General features: G+C 40.1%; 1 protein-coding gene across 4 annotated transcripts in view; it reads right to left on the minus strand.

Annotated features, from left to right (window-relative positions):
- Nucleotides 1-6682: 6682 nt before the first annotated feature.
- SNAP25 (synaptosome associated protein 25) overlaps nt 6683-18512 on the minus strand; it is an 86638-nt gene continuing 74808 nt past the window's right edge. For all 4 annotated transcript variants that reach the window (XM_032295419.1, XM_032295422.1, XM_032295421.1 and 1 more), the window contains 3 exons: nt 17762-17887; nt 14804-14948; nt 6683-7988 (listed from right to left, as the gene is read on the minus strand). In XM_032295419.1, coding sequence (XP_032151310.1) covers nt 7920-7988; nt 14804-14948; nt 17762-17887 — 340 coding nt within the window. In that variant the 3' untranslated portion in view covers nt 6683-7919. The remainder of the gene's footprint in view (nt 7989-14803; nt 14949-17761; nt 17888-18512) is intronic.

Here is an 18512-nt window from a genome sequence, read left to right on the forward strand (position 1 = left end):
CGGAAGCGTGAGCCGACCGTTCCCACCGCAGCCCCACCTCTCCCTTCTCCTCTGGAATTTCTCTAGTCCTCTGGTGCAGGATATCCTTGAAAGAACCCCTTGTCATCCATGCACACAACCCAGAACAGGGAATTTAACACTCTGCCCTGTAGCAATCTTTAAGGTATATAAATGAAGGTTCTGAGAGTAGAAATTTACATGGGCCACTGATACTGTCAAATCAACAGTAGTGGAAAACAAAGTGTAGCAATCCTTGACCAGAAGGAGTTGGGAGTTAAGGGGAAAATGCAGCTCCCTTTCTTGTCCCAGGTGGATGGTCCTAATATGCATTTCATAGGCTTCTCAGCTGTCCATAGACTCAAATGTGCAGGTGCCTGTAGCATTGGCTAACTCCATAATTTATGCCTCCATTGGCTTTCCAGTGAGTTTTTTCACCATTCACTTTCTCATCCCTCATTCCTGCTCCCTGGTCACACTTCCAGATAAACTACTTAGACTTACTTCTCTGTTTCAGGCTTTGTTTTCTAAGGAAACATCCTGTAACATCCCCTAACTTGGGAAAAGCACTTCCAAGATACTCCAAAATTTCTTCTTGGTTTAAAATCATTGCTCTGGAATAAAATTATGTTGAGATAGTTGGAAGCGATATCTTGACTAAAAAACTGCTAATTATTCTCAGTGCTGTGCAGGCTATTTGCATTTAATGTGTATAAATGAAAGTTCTGAGAGTAGAAATTTAAATGGGCCATTGTCATGTCAAATCAGTCCACATGGAAAACAAAGTGAATTTTTAGTGGAGTGGTATAAAAACTTTAGCCCCTTGGAGAGTCTGTTTGGTCTGGTTTGGAGTTTTGCCTTTAATAACAAATAAAAGTACAGATTTAGGTCTCTAGGGCTTTCTGTCTCCACAGCCTCTGGAAATTTAAAAACGCACATCATTAGCACTTGCCTCATCTTTCCTAAACTGGTGGTTGTCACGGTTCCTTTAAAGAAGTACAACAGTTCCTCGGAAGACAGCAGCCATCTCCCACACCCCCACACCCCCACACCTCCACACCCCCACACCCCCCCCCCCCCGGACACCCACACCCCCCCACCCCCCACACCCCCACACCCCAGGACACCCAGGATGTATCTTGTGTATACTTAAGCTGTCTCTGACACACATAATTTCTTTTTCGACCCTGAGTAATCAGTCCTTTTGGTCCCCTTAGTAAAAAGAACACTGTATTTTTGTACAAAAAAAGGTCAGGAGGAAAGGAAAATAAAAGGAAGACCCCTTTCCATCCTAAATTTCAGTGCAAATTCCTGCAAAAAAACAACAACAACAAAAAAAAAAAAAAAAAAAAGAAAGAGAGAAAAGAAAAAAAAAAAACAACACAGACATTTCCAGAATAAGGATATTTGTCCAGTGCTAATTGAGGATCCAGTTTTATTTGTATATTTTAAAATGTTTTCTTTCAAGTTCTGGGTATTGCGGGGTTAATGGTGTGGCTGAAACCCTATTGCTTTGAATAGAGGGATTAGTTTTGTTGTTTCAGGATTAAGGTCAGTCTTATCAACAGGCTGTCAGCAGCCACCCTCCACCCTACAGTCACTGCTCATGGTTCTCAAATCCTCCGTTGGGCTGCTGGACCACTGAGCCCTGTGATTTTTCTTTTGAGTACCACTAAAGGGGAAGAATATTGGCAAGTGCCCAGTCTAAGACACACAGAGAGTTCCCCTAACCTTTTGTTTTCATAAGATTCTAGGGTCAAAGAAGAGAGAATAATTCCATATACCTCTTTGAGGTTTAGTAGATTGATTGCAAAGACAGATATATTATTCACCACTCTCTCTATGCACACTCTGCAATGTCACTGAAGAATTTTTCAGCAAGAGGCAGAGCATATTTCTCTGTTTCTTGGATGTGGATGGGTCTCGTGACTTGTTTGGCCAATAGGACATAGCAGAGGTGACGAAATTAGCCCTCAAGATAATTTGCATGCTTCCAATTTCTTCCTTGGATTCCTGACTTTCCCATGAAGACAAACCCTGGATCCCTGCTGGAGAATGAGAAACTGCATGTAGAAAGAGCCTCAGCCAGTAGCTGGCCAACACCCAGAAACCGAGCTACCCAGTGGGCTGTAGCTGACCGCAATCACCTGAGAAGCCCAGCAGAGACCAGAAGAACTGCCAGTCAAGCTTATCCCCAAATACCAAACTGCAGAATTGCAAGCTAAATAAATATTTATTGTTTTAAGTCACTATGTTTTGGGGCAGTTTGTTACATAGTAGTAACTAACTGATAACAGAAGTTCGTAGCCTCCGCCATATTCCTTGAATCTTTTGCCTGGTTTCAGTATTAATGCCCTTGACCTTGGTGACTTTTGGGTAATGGTCAGGGGCTGAGTTTTAATGGTGAGAAATTCAGTACCCGCCCCCCCCCACCCCCACCTCCCGCTACAATTAGGAACATGGAGATACTTGGGCAGTTTATTGGTAGATCCAACAAATGTGTGAAACATATTTGATGTGAAAACTGATTTACTTAAACCTAAGGTGAAGTCCTGTGAGTACACCCTATGCACACACATGTGATGAGTGAATTTTCTAATTAAAAGTAACAAGAGAGGCTGGTTTTGACCCTGATGGTGCTGATTGTGTTTCCTTTCACCTTCATCATCATCTTAGTGGTATGGAAGATTTACAAGGCAATTTAATGAACATTACCCCATTGGTATTCTTAACCACTCTGTGAATAAGGTAAGGTAAACATGGTGATGCCCATTTTGCTTATTCATAGATTAAAACTCCGGGAAATCATAATCAAGACTTCTGGTTGAATTCTCTTTCCAGAGCTCCTCCATGCTACTTTAGTGTGCAACTCTGTGGGAGGCAGCACATTGCCGTTTACTATAAACTTTCATTTCTCCAACCCTTGTTTGGGGAGAGTATAGTGATGCCTGAAGACAAAGGCTAAATTTCACGGTGAAGGGCAGTAGGCTTAGGCAATCGTTTTGGTATTGCTTTGCATGCAGCTTCTTGCTCAGCACCAAGGAATGCAGAGGTGCTTTTCACTAAAAAATGATGGATCCAAAAAATGATGGATCCAAAAAATGCTGGGGAGCAGATAGAAGGCAGCACATTTCCCTACAGCAGTATTTAGGAGGAGATGCTTAGGGAGCTGGCATGAATCTTGTGAAGGTGTTGTCTTACGTAGGACTCTTTGAAGAGCAGACCCTGAGACAAGGTTTTTGTGCAAGTAGTTTATTTGAGAAGATATTTCAGGAAAAAAAAAAAAAAAGAAAAGAAAAGTAGGAAAGGTGGGAAAGAGATGGAGAAAAGCAGATAGCCAGTAAAGTGATTGATAATTATCAGGTGAGTTATCACATGAGCAATTAGAGACTGATTCAGCTGAGGAACTCTGGGAGACAATGCAGAACACACACCTTGGAGTTATCCCAACCTGGGGCCGAAGAGGCTGGGGTATCCACCATCCATCCTTAACCATTCTTGAAGACTGCTTGCCGGGCCATTAAAACTTCAGCCCTTTTGGCTACCCCTGCCTCATGGGAGAGAATTACATGGTTCTTCACTGAAAATAGACTTTTGTGAACAGAGGTGTGGGCTGAGGATGTGGGGACGGCATCAGCAGTGGCTGCTAGAAGGATATGGGCCAAATTTTTCTGATTTCTTTTCGGAGATAGGATCATAAACTCAAGACAATAAACTCCATGAATAGAATGGTCTTGAAGCTGTGTTATCGCAAGAGCAGACCTTACCAGACACCAAACTTGCTAGTACCTTGATCTTGGACTTCCCAGTATTTAGAACTGCGAGAAATAAATTTCTTTTATTTATGAATTACACAGTCTGTGGTATTTGGTTATAGCAGCACAAGTGGACACACTCTCCTATCTCTTATGCGGTGTACCCACGTCATCGAGCTGCATTTGTCTACAACATTTACCATTCCACATACTTTATATATTGTCATTCTCTCTCCCCTAGCTTGAGTGCAAGTTCAGTTAATGCAAGGAATTTTCCCTGCTTTGTCTGTTTGCTTTTTGTTTCTCGTACTGCTGTTTTCTCAAGACCCAGAAGGGGTCCTGATATATAATGGAAGCTCAATAAATATTTCTTGGATGAATGGGTGAATGAAAGGTAGGTTCACCAGAACCTTCTGCTATGACATCTAGTTCATCTTTCTTTGCTTCTCCTTGTGGAGCCAAATGTCTCCAGGAGTTTCTTGGTTTGCTGAACTCACAGAGGTGCACTGCTGAAATGTATCTTCCATTTATAACTTCTCTATAACTCTATAAGTTCAAAGATACGCACATCTGGTTTAAATCACACCCACATCACTTACTAGCTGAGAGAGCTTGTTCAAATAAACTACCAATTTCTTCATCTGCAAAATGGGGCTAATAATGCCCGTTTTGCCAAACTGCTGGGTTTCTTTTTTTTTTTTAAAGATTAGATTAATGAGTCAACATAAATGAAGCACTTAGGACAGTGCCTGGCATGTACTAGATAGATGATCACAAAATACGGATTTTCTTTCCTTTCTCTTCTCTTCATTTTCAGTGCAATCATCAATTTATTAGTGAATTAGTGACACAGAGATTGGGGAAAGTTGGTGAAAGCAGAGGCTGGAGGAGGATGTGGAAGGAGGGTAAAAACAGAAATGAGAGTCTGACAAGAGAAAAGGGACTCTGTTACTGCAATCTGGGGCCACCCTTCACCTTCTGGTCTTTTGCAGAAGGGTCCTCTGTCAGTGCCATGTATGAGGGAGGTAGAAGATTGAGCTTTCACAGTGTTCCACATTGCCGTAATCATTTTATTTCAAATGTACTTTCTGAGTTGCCACATTACCCAGAGCTGATTCATCCCTGGGGCATATGTCTCCCTTTAGCCTAAAAGAGATGACTGCATAAAAGCCATGGCTGGATAAACTCAATCATCAAAAGAAATATGCTTCAGAAAGGATCGTGTGACAGGCCTTAAAGCAAAATGCCTGTATCTTACTCTTCATGTATCCAGTGAGAGGTTTTAATTACTCAAATGATGCGGAAACACACTCACTCATCTGGTTAAGAACAGATGGAGTTTGGAACAGAATTTTCAAATGTGGCCCATATTTGACCCTTGGCAGCTTTGACATAGGCAGTAAATTTATTCACTTTTCCCATCTTCTAGCATCCTTTCTACTACCTTAATTTTAAGGAATAGTTTGTTATTACTATTGGTCCTTAGAATAACTTCTAAGAGCCTCTGGCTACTTATAGAGCCGGTTCTCAGGCTTGGGAAAAGGTTAAAGAACTGCACACATTTACTGCCATCATTGTTCTTGCTCCTTAATTGCTCTCGCCAAACCTCCAGAGATGCTTTTATGGATAGAATTATCTGACAGCCAACCAAGGCAATCTGCATGGCTACTATGGGAATGTAGGGAGAGGTGGAGGAGGTGGCAGAGGTGACGGAATCGGTGATGACGATGCTGGCAGAGGAGATGGTGGTAGTACAGGTGGTGGTGGTGATGGTGGCAGTGGCAGCGACGGTGGCGATGGAGGCGATGATGGTGATTATAATGGCAGTGGTAATAAGGGTAGAGGTGATGGGAATGCTAGTTAAGATGATATAGAGGTGGTAGAGCCAGTGGAAAAGGTAAGGTAGCGGTAATTGAGGCAGTGGTGGTGTTAGCAGGAGTAGGGGTAGTGATGGTGGAGGTGATGGTGGTAGATGTATTAGTGGCGGTTGTGGTGGGACAGGCAATGATATTGGTAAAACCATGGGGAAAGAATAAAAATCTTACATCTACACAAAAACTTTTACAAAAATGTTCATAGCAGCATTATTCATAATAGTAAAAAAGCAGAAACAATGCAGATATTCACAACCTGATAAATGGATAAACAAAATGGGATCTATGCATACAGTGGAATATTATTTGGCCATAAAAAAAGAATGGAGTACTGATCCTGATATGACATGGAGGAACCTTGGAAACATACTAAGTGAAAGAAACCAGTCCCTGAAGACCACACATTGTATGATGCCATTTATATGAAATGTAAAGGCGAATCTATAGAGATAACTAGTAAACCAGTAGTTCCCTAGGGCTGGGAGCAGTGAGATGGGAGTGACTGATAATAGATATGGGGTATTTTGGTGACAGTGATAAAGATGTTCTAAAATTAGATTGCACACCTTTGTGATTATATGACAAAATTTAATTATATATTTAAATGGGTGAATTTTACAGTGAGTCAGTAAAGGTATTTAAAAAAACATGGAGTCACTGGTGATGCGATAGTGAAGCCCTCAATTTTAGATGGTGGAGATTCTGTAAAAAGGAAAGAATACTGGAGTTGACAGGCACCGGATATACCTGGATCTATGTAGGGCCATGACTGGATATCATAGATTCTTTTCCTATGAATTTTTTTTTTCTGTGTCTTCTGGATAACTACATTTTCTCCCTTAGCCAACACTGAACTCACAAGGTAATTCTAGAACAGGTTATGAGAATCAAGCCAAGTCAGTTGCCAATGGAATCATGCTTAAACCTTCTATTTTCCCCTACGCTGTCCTCGGCACACAGAACTGAATTTTAGTAGCTGCGATAGGGTAGCCAGGCTTCCTCTTCTTGTGTGAGTGCAAAAATCAGACGGGTCCATGAAGAAATTAAAGCAGATCATCTGGGGTCTATAATTTTTAATAATTTTAAACTAGCTACAAAATGTCAATCACTTCACAAACTGACAGAGGAGACAGGAGGAATTTAATATTACATGCTATAATGATATTTATCTCACAGTTTATCTATATTTCATTCATTTATATTATTTTTTAAAAGGTTTCTTTATCAGCTACTAAACATCTCAGCAATTTGGTGTGCATAGCTCTAGATTAAGCAACAAAGAATTGTACTGATAACAAACCACAGGGGAAATGGTGGTTAGTAAGAGTCAGCCTTATAAAATTTACATCCACACTGTTTCACGGCAAGATTGCTTTCTCCAAAATGTAGCCATCAAAAGCAGCAAACAAACCCTATATTACATCCATGTGACATAATTTCAGCCAAACATATATTTTGCTGGAAATGATTAAATGGTGAGTGTGTCAAATCCAACTTGTTTAAAATTCTTTTTTTTAAAAAAAGGATGATTATGATTTAGAAGTCTCTATATATTGACAGGAAAAAAAGTGACACTACTGCACTTTTGCTGGTATAACTTAATCTTGACAGTGTCTCAATACTGAGCATGCTTTGTTGTTCTGTTGTTGTTGCTGTTGTTTGATGTGTGTGTGTGTGTTGTCTCATCAGTATGCTACTGTCATGGAAAGTTTTTGTTTAAGTAGGAATCTAAAAATCTATTTAGTTCTCATGCATAAATGCATAAATCACATCACTTTTAGTGCAATGCCTGTTATGTAATTCCACATTGTCTAATCATGAAATCATAAAGACAGGTAACAGCCATGAGGAACCAAAGACAGCACATTTTGAGAGATTCAGAGCCTGACACTCAAAGAAAGGACCGTGGCAGTAGCTCTGTGGAATGTCACAGTTTTACAAGAACAATACTGTGTATTGAAAGAATCAACAGCACATTGAGCATTCCTAAATTGTTGTTATTCAGCAAATGCCACTGAGGAGAGAAAAGGAAAAATGAAACTCGAGACATCTTATGAAAGGAGTTAGAGCCACCCAATGACCACTATATACAACCTTTGGAAAGAAAGAGACCCAGAGAAAACAAAAGACACAAAGTATTGTTGGGAAGCTGACAGATGGCACAGGACAACATTCACAATGGGGGTGGACTGATGTGTGTTATGTGTGCAGACCTACTAGGTAACACCATGAGAAAAGCATGAAGGAGCTATCTTGCCCGACAGCATTCGGAAGAGAACACAGGTGGGCACATTTAACCACTTCCCAGCATCTTTGTTGCACGTTGGTTGGCCTCATCAATTCTGGTTTTGTTGGAATCAGCCTAGAAAAAGAGGAAAAGAAACAGAACTCAGGTTACCGCTTACAAATCCATTCACCCTTCTGGGTCCAGCTTCAATGCTTCCTCTTGGGTGAAACCACTTAAGACCTCCTTGGTCAGCGTTGGCCATTCTTTCTTTTGTCTTCCCCCCAGAACGATGGCTATGGCTGTACTTGAACATGACCGGAGAAGCTTAATTTTCATTTTTAATAATTTTCCCTATCAGAGAACATAGGTTTATATATGATTTATCTTTCTATCCTGGAATGACACTCAGTGACATCTATGGTAGACATTCACATCTGTTGGACTAAGTTGAATTACACTTCTTATACAGTAAGATTCAAACCATGGCTAACTTATTAGCAGTATCAATTTGAACAAATTACATCTTGGATCATCAGCTTTCCTGTCTCCTTCCTGAGAATGATAAAAAATGTTGCTAATGAGCATGAGCATGTACAGTGGACCCTTGGACATCATGGGTTTGAACTGTGTAAATCCACTTTTATGTGGATTTCTCTTTCTTTTCTTTTCTTTCTTCTTTCCTTCTTTCTTTCTTGTGACAGAGTCTTGCTCTGATGCCCAGGTGGGAGAGCAGTGCTGTGATCAGGGCTCACTGCAGCCTTGATTGATTGCCTGGGCTCAAGTAATCCTCCTGTCTCAGCCACCTGAATACCTAAGACCACAGGCATGTGCCACTATGCTTGGCTAACTTTTCTATTTGTTGGATAGATGAGGTTTCACTACGTTGCCCATGTTGGTCTCAAACTCCTGGGCTCAAGTAATTCTTCCTCCTCAGCCTCTCAAAATGCTGCGATCACAGGCATGAGCCATTGTGCCTGACTGGGATTTTTTTCAATAAATTTATTGGAAAATACTTTGGAGATTTGTGACAAGTAAGACAAGCTTGCAGATGAATGTATAACTAGAAATATTAAGAAAATTAAGAAAAAATAAGGCATGTCATGAATGCATAAAATATATGTAGATACTAGTCTATTCTATTATTTACTACCATAAAATACATAAAAATCTATTATGAAAAATTAAAATTTATAAGACTTAAACAAACATAGACCATGCATGGTACTATTTGCATTTAAGAGAAATGTAAAGATGCAGTATTAAATCATAATTGTATAAAGTTAACTGCAGTCCATACTGTACTGCTCTAATAAATTCATAGCCACCTCCTGTTATTACGGGGAACTCAAGGGTTGTGAGTGTCCGCTTCAAATGCTCTGTGATGCTAATCATTCTCACCATCTCTCCAGTAAATTGCATAGTGCAGTAAAAAGTGATCTCTTGCAGTTTTCACATTTTTTAAAAATTGTGTTTAGCACAATACTATAAACCTTGAATAACATCATGGCACCCATACAAAGTGCCACTAATGATGCCAGCAGTGCTCCCAAGAAGCAAAAAAAAAGTCAGGACATGTCAAAAACAATTTGAATTGCTTAATGTGTACTGAAGATTTCAGACTGATGATTCATCTTGTAAACAAATGATATAAACTGATGATATCAATAAATACAAGAGTATTATCAATGTATTTTCTCTTCCTTATGATTTTTCTTAATCACATTTTCTTTTCTCCAACTTACTTTATTGTAATAATACAGTAAATAATACATAAAACATATATGCTAATGGACTTTTTATGTCATTAAGGCTTCTAGTCAACAGTAGGCTATTAGTAGTTAAATTCTGGGGAGTCAAAAATTTTTTAGCTACATGGGGGTTGACACCCCAAACCCCATGTTGTTCATACTATGCTCCACTTATTAAACTTTGACAACATCAAGATTAACAATATCAACTAGAAAATGTGTACTATCATTAGCTCCCTTTTTCAAATTAGACAAGCAGGCAGAAAGTATCTGAGCAATTTGTCTGAAGTCTTAGTACTAATAAATGAAGAAATCAGAGTCTGAATGCTAGCAAGCTGGAGTCAGAGTCCACACTATTCATCACTTACTGAGATCAAATGAGTTTATACACATAATGTGCTTGGAATAACGTTTTGGAAAAATGAAGGGCTCGTTAGTTTATCTTGCAATTATTGTTACCGTGTGAAACTTGGCTTGCTTCTAGGATGCTTGTTAGTTTTCAATGTGTACTGAAGATTTCAGACCAATGATTCATCTTGTGATGTGAAGACTCATATCTACGAATTTAATAACTGTCTTGTCTTTAACAGGTGCACATTTTACCATGATTTTATACCTGGCTTGCTTTATCCTCTTGGTTGATCTCTTTACTGCTTGGGTTATGTTTGCTGTATATGCAGCATGAAACCTAGGGCTGCTACAAAGACAAATCTTTAAACTCCAGGAAATGAATGATTTCCATTGCCACTGAGAAAAATGCATCAGCAAGCAGAGGTGAAGACAACGATTCTGTTGAGGCTATTGTTTTGTCCTCCCCTGACTGGTAATGCTGTCTATCCTTCTATGGCCTGGGAAGTAGAGGAGGAGGCTGCGAGGCAGTGTGGGGAATCCAAACTGTTTTTCTGTCAACCAGTATCACTCAATGATTACCAACTTTGCACCTATTGTTGTGCTTCCCAATTTCTACTGAATTGGGTCTTCTGTATTCAGTTCACATTGTGAATTCCCAGGACATTAGAATTATCCATGTTCAAATAGATATTTGCAAAGTTAAAATAAACATTTCTAGATTAATCATAGCTTTGAATTACCTGGCAATAGTCCTTTGCCATCTGTTTGGATAATTGAGACTTGACTTTTAAAACCAGGATTTACATAGTAAGATAAGGCATTTATTTTGGTTGTTTTGAACTACAGACTCGTATTTTTGACCTTGGCTTTCTCAACTGGAAAATGGATAATCTCTCCAATTTTACCTGGTTCTTAAACCCTCGTTTCTAGCTACAAATGGTATCAGAAATGACACTTCAGTGCAACGGAAAAATTACAGGATCAGGGCAATGTGAAATGTTTCTGTAGATTCAATTATTATGTTGCCAGACTGAACTCTGAGAAAAGCTCAAATAAGAACAATAATTCATTTAAAAATAATGGCATTTCTGAGGGCAAATATTCTAGGATCTCCTGTACAAGAATGCACTGAGGAGCCTTCACATGGGGATATTTGAAGTAAAGTGTGAGGTTACTCTGTATATCCTCAAAGGATTTGGGAGGAGCTGAAACAGACTTATGTCCAATAAGCATCTGTGATTTCCACCTAACTTACTTCTGAAGCATATGAAAATTCCACCCCATGTAGTATCTGACACAGAAAGTACTGCATCTTTATTATATAAAAGAATTAGTTCCTTTTAGACAAAAATCTGGAATCTCCTTTTAGATGTCTTCCTGGTATTTGAAGAATGCCCCTATGATCACCCTACTTACATGCTGTAGGACTTTATTTATGACATCTGTCCCATTCCAGTTTTTATATTTCTATTTAGAAAATTCTAAATTTGCTGGCGTGCCTAACATATGTTACATGTTTGTCTTTGTGAGAAGGCCAGAATGACCACCAGAGAGCCAGTAAAATGTTAGATGGAGCTGTTCAGCCCATCTTCTGAACACTCTGGGAATCTCTTCAATTTCAGAGCATGGAAGGTCACTATTAGAACCCAGTTCAGACTTCCAGCCTGTCTGATCCTGGGTTTGAACGGTTCTCTTACTATCCTTCAGGTGAAGTAACCAGGTCACAGAACTGGTGATTGGCAAAACCCTATTAGAACTCAAAATTTTAGCTTTCAAATGCTATGTTTCCTCACTGATAGAAGAACGTGAGGACTGCTAAAGCATCAGCCTCACTGTATTCCAACATGTGGGTGTCATCTACCACTGACAAATTTATGACCATAGCTCACTGCAGCCTAGAACTCCTGGGCAAGGGGTCCTCCAACCTCAGCCTCTGGAGTAGCTGGGATTCCATAGCCTAACATACCAATGGTAACTTTAAAGTTTGAACATTGCTAAGGTATTTCCTTAGCAACAGTTCTCATAAACCCTCTGATATAGGCTTGCCTCCAATTGAGTAAGTTTTCTGAAAAAATTATGTTTTTAACCTCAGAAGGTATATCTATGTATATCTATATGGGGTTGGTTATATATATATATGGTTAGGTATTTATATATGTAAATACCCTTAAGCAGAAAACAACATTTTTAAATAGAAAAAGTAATTTCTTGACAGTCCATGGGGATGTATTAAAAATCTCATTGTTAAGGACTCCAAAAATTTCACTGTTGATCTAAGTGATGAGAAAAGATCACGATTGATAGAACTGAGTGAAAGCTGCCGTTGGGATTATGAGAGACTATGAGAGAAACATCACATGACTCTACATACCCCTGCAGTGTGATTGTAACTATGTCTTAGATATGCAGGAGACTTCTGCATACTGTTTCCTGTTACCAGAAATGAGAACGTCAATGAAAAGGTGGAAATCTATTAATAATTGTGCAGTTGATGCGACACAATCAATTGGGGCAATGCTGAGTTGAAATGCACTCTATTTAAATCACGTGTGGATTTTAATTCTGAAAAACAAAAGGTTTTTTTTTTTTAAGTGTTGACTGGAAACTAATTATTCAAAGGCAATTAGACCCCTTTCCCACTTAAATGGTTCTGTACTCAAGGAATGATACAAATTGAAACAGTTATTACCCGTCCACCTGCCTGGCTTCTGATTAAACCTTGTAGCTGCATATGTCTCTGTCCTTACAGTACACTGGGCTTATAAGAAAACCTTCTCCCTAAAGATGAGAACTAGAAATACAAAGTGGCAGAATCAAGATGCCACTTGCCTTTCCAGAAACACATTTTCTTGCTTAAAGTTCAACTCTGTCAATAAGAGTTTGACCTTTCTATTAGTAAAGACTCTCTTTCTGGAAGCCTAATTGGCTTTGATGCATTATCTAGCTGCATCTGCAAGTAAAGTGGGTCCATTAATATAAAACGGATACTTCCTGTGTTTTTCAAATCATTTTTCTGTTGGAAGGCAGCTCAGCAGTGATTTCTTAGTTCATTATTCTAAGCCGTAATGGGTTAGGTCAGTGTGTGTTGGCTCTAGTGAGTTCTGAAACTCTCAATATTATTCTAATATCTATTGATTTACACAGCTTTAAAAGCTTTATCATATGAAAGCCTTCTTAACAATGATAAGCATGCCATTACTTGCAAAAGTAAGCAAAACACAAATATTTTGCCAACGAACACTAAACTTTGCGCTCATATCGATCAGGCAAAATATACAATCAGATATTTTTAACGTGGAGTAAGTACAACACAACAGGGCGAAGTGTTCCCTTGATGCCTACTTATGCCTTTTTCAAGTCATTGGAGGCTAAGGGATACCAAGAAACTACTATTTAGACTTATGATTCTAGAAATCTTTTTTTTTTTTTTTTTGGACGGAGTTTCGCTCTTGTTACCCAGGCTGGAATGCAATGGCGTGATCTCGGCTCACTGCAACCTCCGCCTCCTGGGTTCAGGCAATTCTCCTGGGATTACAGGCACGCGCCACCATGCCCAGCTAATTTTTTGTATTTTTAGTAGAGACGGGGTTTCACCGTGTTGACCAGGATGGTCTCGATCTCTTGACCTCGTGATCCACTCGCCTCGGCCTCCCAAAGTGCTGGGATTACAGGTGTGAGCCACCGCGCCCGGCCGATTCTAGAAATCTTAAAAGTATCTTTCTCTGCTTACCAAAATGAAATGAATTATTATGAGGAAATTCAGGATATCAGACAAAGAACTTCAACATCTCTCAGAAAATAAACACACAACGTAAGTTACCCACATTGAGTAGACTGTAGTTGTACAATTATCATTAAATCTATGATGTCTCTATTTCTCTTTAGCATTTGGACATAAGAGTTTCTAATGAATATTCAAGACTCTACTGCTTGAGGAAAGGGTATGAAACAAGGAAATATAAATTATGTCAGATTTCTGTGTTGTAGAATATCAGGTTTTGGTGCCCTAGGTCTCTTTATAGGAACTTTCCAGTGTTTCTTCCTGATCTTTTCTAATTTTAAGCCCCCAAATCCACCCCTTTTCAGTCTGCTGCCTCCAGTCTTTCTTGTGGCCCACATTGACACTGTGGATCTTAGAGCCAAGTCTGGTGTCATTGTATAAACTCGATTTTATCATATAAAATTCCCTATTTTGAGATCCGGGGATGTGAACTGTTAAACTGGAAATGAAACCTGGATATTTTTGAATTATCGTTAAAGCTTTGGCACTTATGAAAACAAAGATCATAATCATGTCCTGGCTAAACTGACCCTTCCTTCCCCCATTCTCTGATTCTTTCTTTACCACCTCCGCTTAACGAACTATTAATACTAACCATACTTCAAGACTCAATTCAAAGTCAACTTATTCTGAGATTTTCCCGACATTTGCCTCTTGAGATCTTTCCTTATCTAATCCTGTTTAGCATGTTACCTGTGGATCTCTTAGTGAATTATATTTTGAGTGACAGAAAATTCATCTTGAGGCTCGTTGCCTCCCATAGGCTGTGAATTTCTTGGCAGTAGGGATTATGTCTTTCTCCTGTGTACGGGGCCCACAGTGCCTAGCACAATGCTTGGCCAACAGGAGCCTTTGAGAATATCTGATGGATTAAGTTTGATCTCTTATTTTTACTTTAATTCTGTTGCTGAATCCTATATTTTTCTCTTGGAAAATGAAGAACATTTCCAGCTATCAGTGCGCCTGAATTCAAGGCTGTGTTTTGAGGACCTTGTTAGGCCCTTCACACTTCCTGACGGTCATTTCAGAAGTGACTCGCAGTAGCGACTTGCTGACTGCCACGTGCTCACCTTCTCCATGATCCTGTCGATCTGGCGATTCTGTGTATCGATCTCATTGCCCATATCCAGGGCCATGTGACGGAGGTTCCCAATGATGCCGCTCACCTGCTCCAGGTTTTCATCCATTTCATTTTCTCGGGCATCATTTGTTACCCTGGGATCCAAAGAGCAAGTTTTAGAAGACAGAGGTTGGGAAACATATTGAACACCACGGACCCAAAGCATAGGGGAAATCTGTAGTCCTCTGGGCATCAACTTTATCTACAGTCTCCATCCAGTACAAAAACACATTTTAGCTTTTGTACATTTAAAAAATAATGTTTACAATTGCATTTTGATCCCCTGAATTTCTATTCTTGAAGAAGGTATATTAAATGGATTAATTTATCTACTTTTCTCACTCCTGCCATTATGTCATTTCCCCTTCATGTGTTTATTCCAATTTTTATTGTTTAAGGACGAAAACATTTTACTTGAAAAAACTTTAGGTCAGAGCATGAAGATGGAATTAGACAGAAATGGTATTCTTCTTTCTGAAATACCAACCAAAATTTCTAAGACTCTAAGAATACAATGAAAAACATATGGTGCTAAGTCAGAGTCTCTATGCTCATCTCTTTTCCCATTTGGGACTGACACCAATGGGAAGAGTAATGATAATTAGAGTCTGCCCCTTAACCCTGCTTGCTCCCATGAACTCCAAGGAGAGCTACTTGTTCAAGATGATTTTTATGTGCTCATATGTTAATACTGTGGGTTTGTAGTGGCATGGTGAATAGGTGATTTCAGCGTAAAAAGTTGTGACAAAAGACTATTGTTTCAGGTTGAGTGGAGTGGGAATGGGAGGAAGGAGCTGGCTCACAAAACACATTACATTTTTTCACAGTCCAACTTGAAAGTTAAAAAGGTACTTATTTGGCCGGGCGCAGTGGCTCACGCCTGTAATCCCAGCACTTTGGGAGACTGAGGCGGGTGGATCATGAGTCAGGTGATCGAGACCATCCTGGCCAACATGGTGAAACCCCATCTCTACTACTAAAAATATAACAATTAGCTGGGCATGGCGGAACGTGCCTATGTCCCAGCTACTCGGGAGGCCGAGGCAGGAGAATTGCTTGAAACTGGAAAACGGAAGTTGCAGTGAGCCGGGATCGCGCCACTGCACTTCAGCCTGGCGATAAAGCAAGACTGTCTAAAAAACAAACAAACAAACAAAAAAAAAAAAAAAACAAAGGTATTTATTCCAGAATTTCCCCAGTATATATGGTATTGCGCTAAAAAATGTTCAAAAAGGTTAAAATCCTTCCCCTATGGTAACTCCCAATCTAGACTGGCTCATTACGGTTTTAAAAACAGCCCAGGCCAGAGAAAACTTAAAAACTTAAAGGAGAACTTTCTAGCTTTTTTCCTGTAGGGAAGAAGTTTGTTTAAATGATCATCAACAGCTAAGACATACTTCTAGCTCGATGGTGCTTGGACCTGAGTGCATATCAGAATCACCTGAGGAGCTTTAATGAGCCACAGGTGCTGTGTCTCACTTCAAGAGATTCTGGTTCAATTGGTGTTCAATTAAAAGAAAAAAAAATCTCCCCTGGCGATTCTAATGTGCAACCAGGCTTGAGAATCCTTGGTTTACTTTCCCTGGGAGCAAAGGGAGAGCTGAGTTCTGAATTGGCTGATGTGTATAACTTGAGTTTTTTTTTTTTTTTTTCTTTTTAAGAAAATGTCCCTGAGTCATAATTTGAGACTTTAAAATATATATATTTATTAATTGATTCATTTATTTTGAGACAGAGTCTCACTCTGTCACCAGGCTGGAGTGCAAGTGGTGCGATCTCGGCTCACTGCAACCTCCACCTCCTGGGTTCAAGCGATTCTCCTGCCTCAGGCTCCCGAGTAGCTGGGACTACGGGCACTCGCACCATGCCCAGCTAATTTTTGTAATTTTAGTAGAGACGAGGTTTCTCCATGTTGGCCTCGATGGTCTCGATCTCTTGACCTCGGGATCTGCCCGCCTTGGCCTCCCAAAGTGCTGGGATTAGAGGCGTGAGCCACCATGTCTGGCCGAGATTTTAAAATAGATATTTAAGTTGGCTTTTGATTCTAGGTTTCAAAATAAATCATTAATAAAAAGCTTGTTATTCTCTATTTTCACTCCAAATCCATTCTTGGACCTTCTTTGCTCCGTGCCCTCAGAGGCTAACCTCATGACTGTATCATCCAGCTTCTCTTACCCTCTGGCTTTTAATAGGCTTTGGCTGATGGCCAGTGAGAAACTGGAGGCCAAGAAGAGTGAGGAGTAGGACTTTTATCTCCCTCTCACTCCCTGCTAGCTTTGGTAGTGGCTGTATTTCTCTACTGATGGTTCCTTTCCCATAGTCATAACTATGTTGGGTTCTGATAATCATCTCTTCTCCTGTCCTCCAGGACTATGGTGGTAAGAGCTTCCTGCTATTGGTAGCTTAGAAGTGCTTCACTATTCCTTGTTATTAGCCCTGTCCACCCCTCTGTAAGTAGTTTCTTTTATAAGCTCTATTCAATTAAACTCATGGAATGAGATGCCTGTCTACTGCCACATTGAGGCTGGATATGGTCATGTGACTTGCTTTGTCTAATGAACCTTCAGTGAATACAAGCAAAGGTTTGATAAGTGCTGTGCACGGAGGCTTGCTCCCTTGGAATGCTGATACCACCATGTAAGGAACCTAGGCTCTCTTGCTGAAGAGGCCACATGGAGGAGAACAGAGGTGCCCCACCAACAGCCCCGGCCAACCAGCAGACAAGTGAATGTGGCCATCTTGGATCACCCCACCCCAGGCAAGGGCCAGGAAAGGCTTAGAAAAGAACACTCAGCCAATAGGTAGATTCATGAGCAATAAAATGGTTGTTTTTTAGAAAACCACTCAGTTTTGGAGTTGTTTGTACTTGACAATGGAGAACCGCTATAGTGCATGTTATGAGGCTCACCTGCGGATGAAGCCACCACTGATGGCCATCTGCTCCCGTTCGTCCACTACACGAGCAGGCTGGCTGGCCACCACGCCGTCCTGATTATTGCCCCAGGCTTTTTTGTAAGCATCACTTGATTTAAGCCTATGTAAAAGAGAGGGTGAGTGACAAGGCACAGGGGTGGAGCAGCAAGCTCTCAACAACTGTCACTTCCTCAAGCGAAGAATCGAACCAAGCGAAAGAGTTTTAAGTCGAGGCATTAGAGAATACCGATATATCATAATCCAGACCCAAACAGTTGGCCACCACCATGCCTCAGCTACTCAACATTTCACTTCCAATGGAGTCCACTGTAGTGGACTTCAATCTTTGCCCACAAGGTTGTTCCTGTTTTGGTTTGTTTTGTGGTTTAGTTTGGGTTTCAGACAAGGATTAAGGTAGCTGGAGGACATTCAGTTCTATTTTAGTGATGTGGTTATATTTGGAGACACAAAACACACAGAAAAACATACTGGCAGACAGACACAAAACAAGACTGCCAAGTAGAGTGTGCACACCACACCACAGCAACACATTGTCAACAAGAAAACATCCTCAACCAAGTGTTTACACACCATCATGCAAAGATCCCTGTGGAATATTTTTTTTTTCCTGAAACATGTGGAACTAACATTTCCAAATCTCCATGAAGGACATAAAGGACTGGTGGTTGGCCAAGGGCGATGGTCTTTGCGTTGCCTCTAGAGTGATTTGAATTAGATAATATATC

Source organism: Sapajus apella, unplaced genomic scaffold (genome assembly GCF_009761245.1).
Source record: "Sapajus apella isolate SASKATOON/1434 unplaced genomic scaffold, GSC_monkey_1.0 scaffold33, whole genome shotgun sequence".
Taxonomy (NCBI): Eukaryota; Metazoa; Chordata; class Mammalia; order Primates; family Cebidae; genus Sapajus; species Sapajus apella.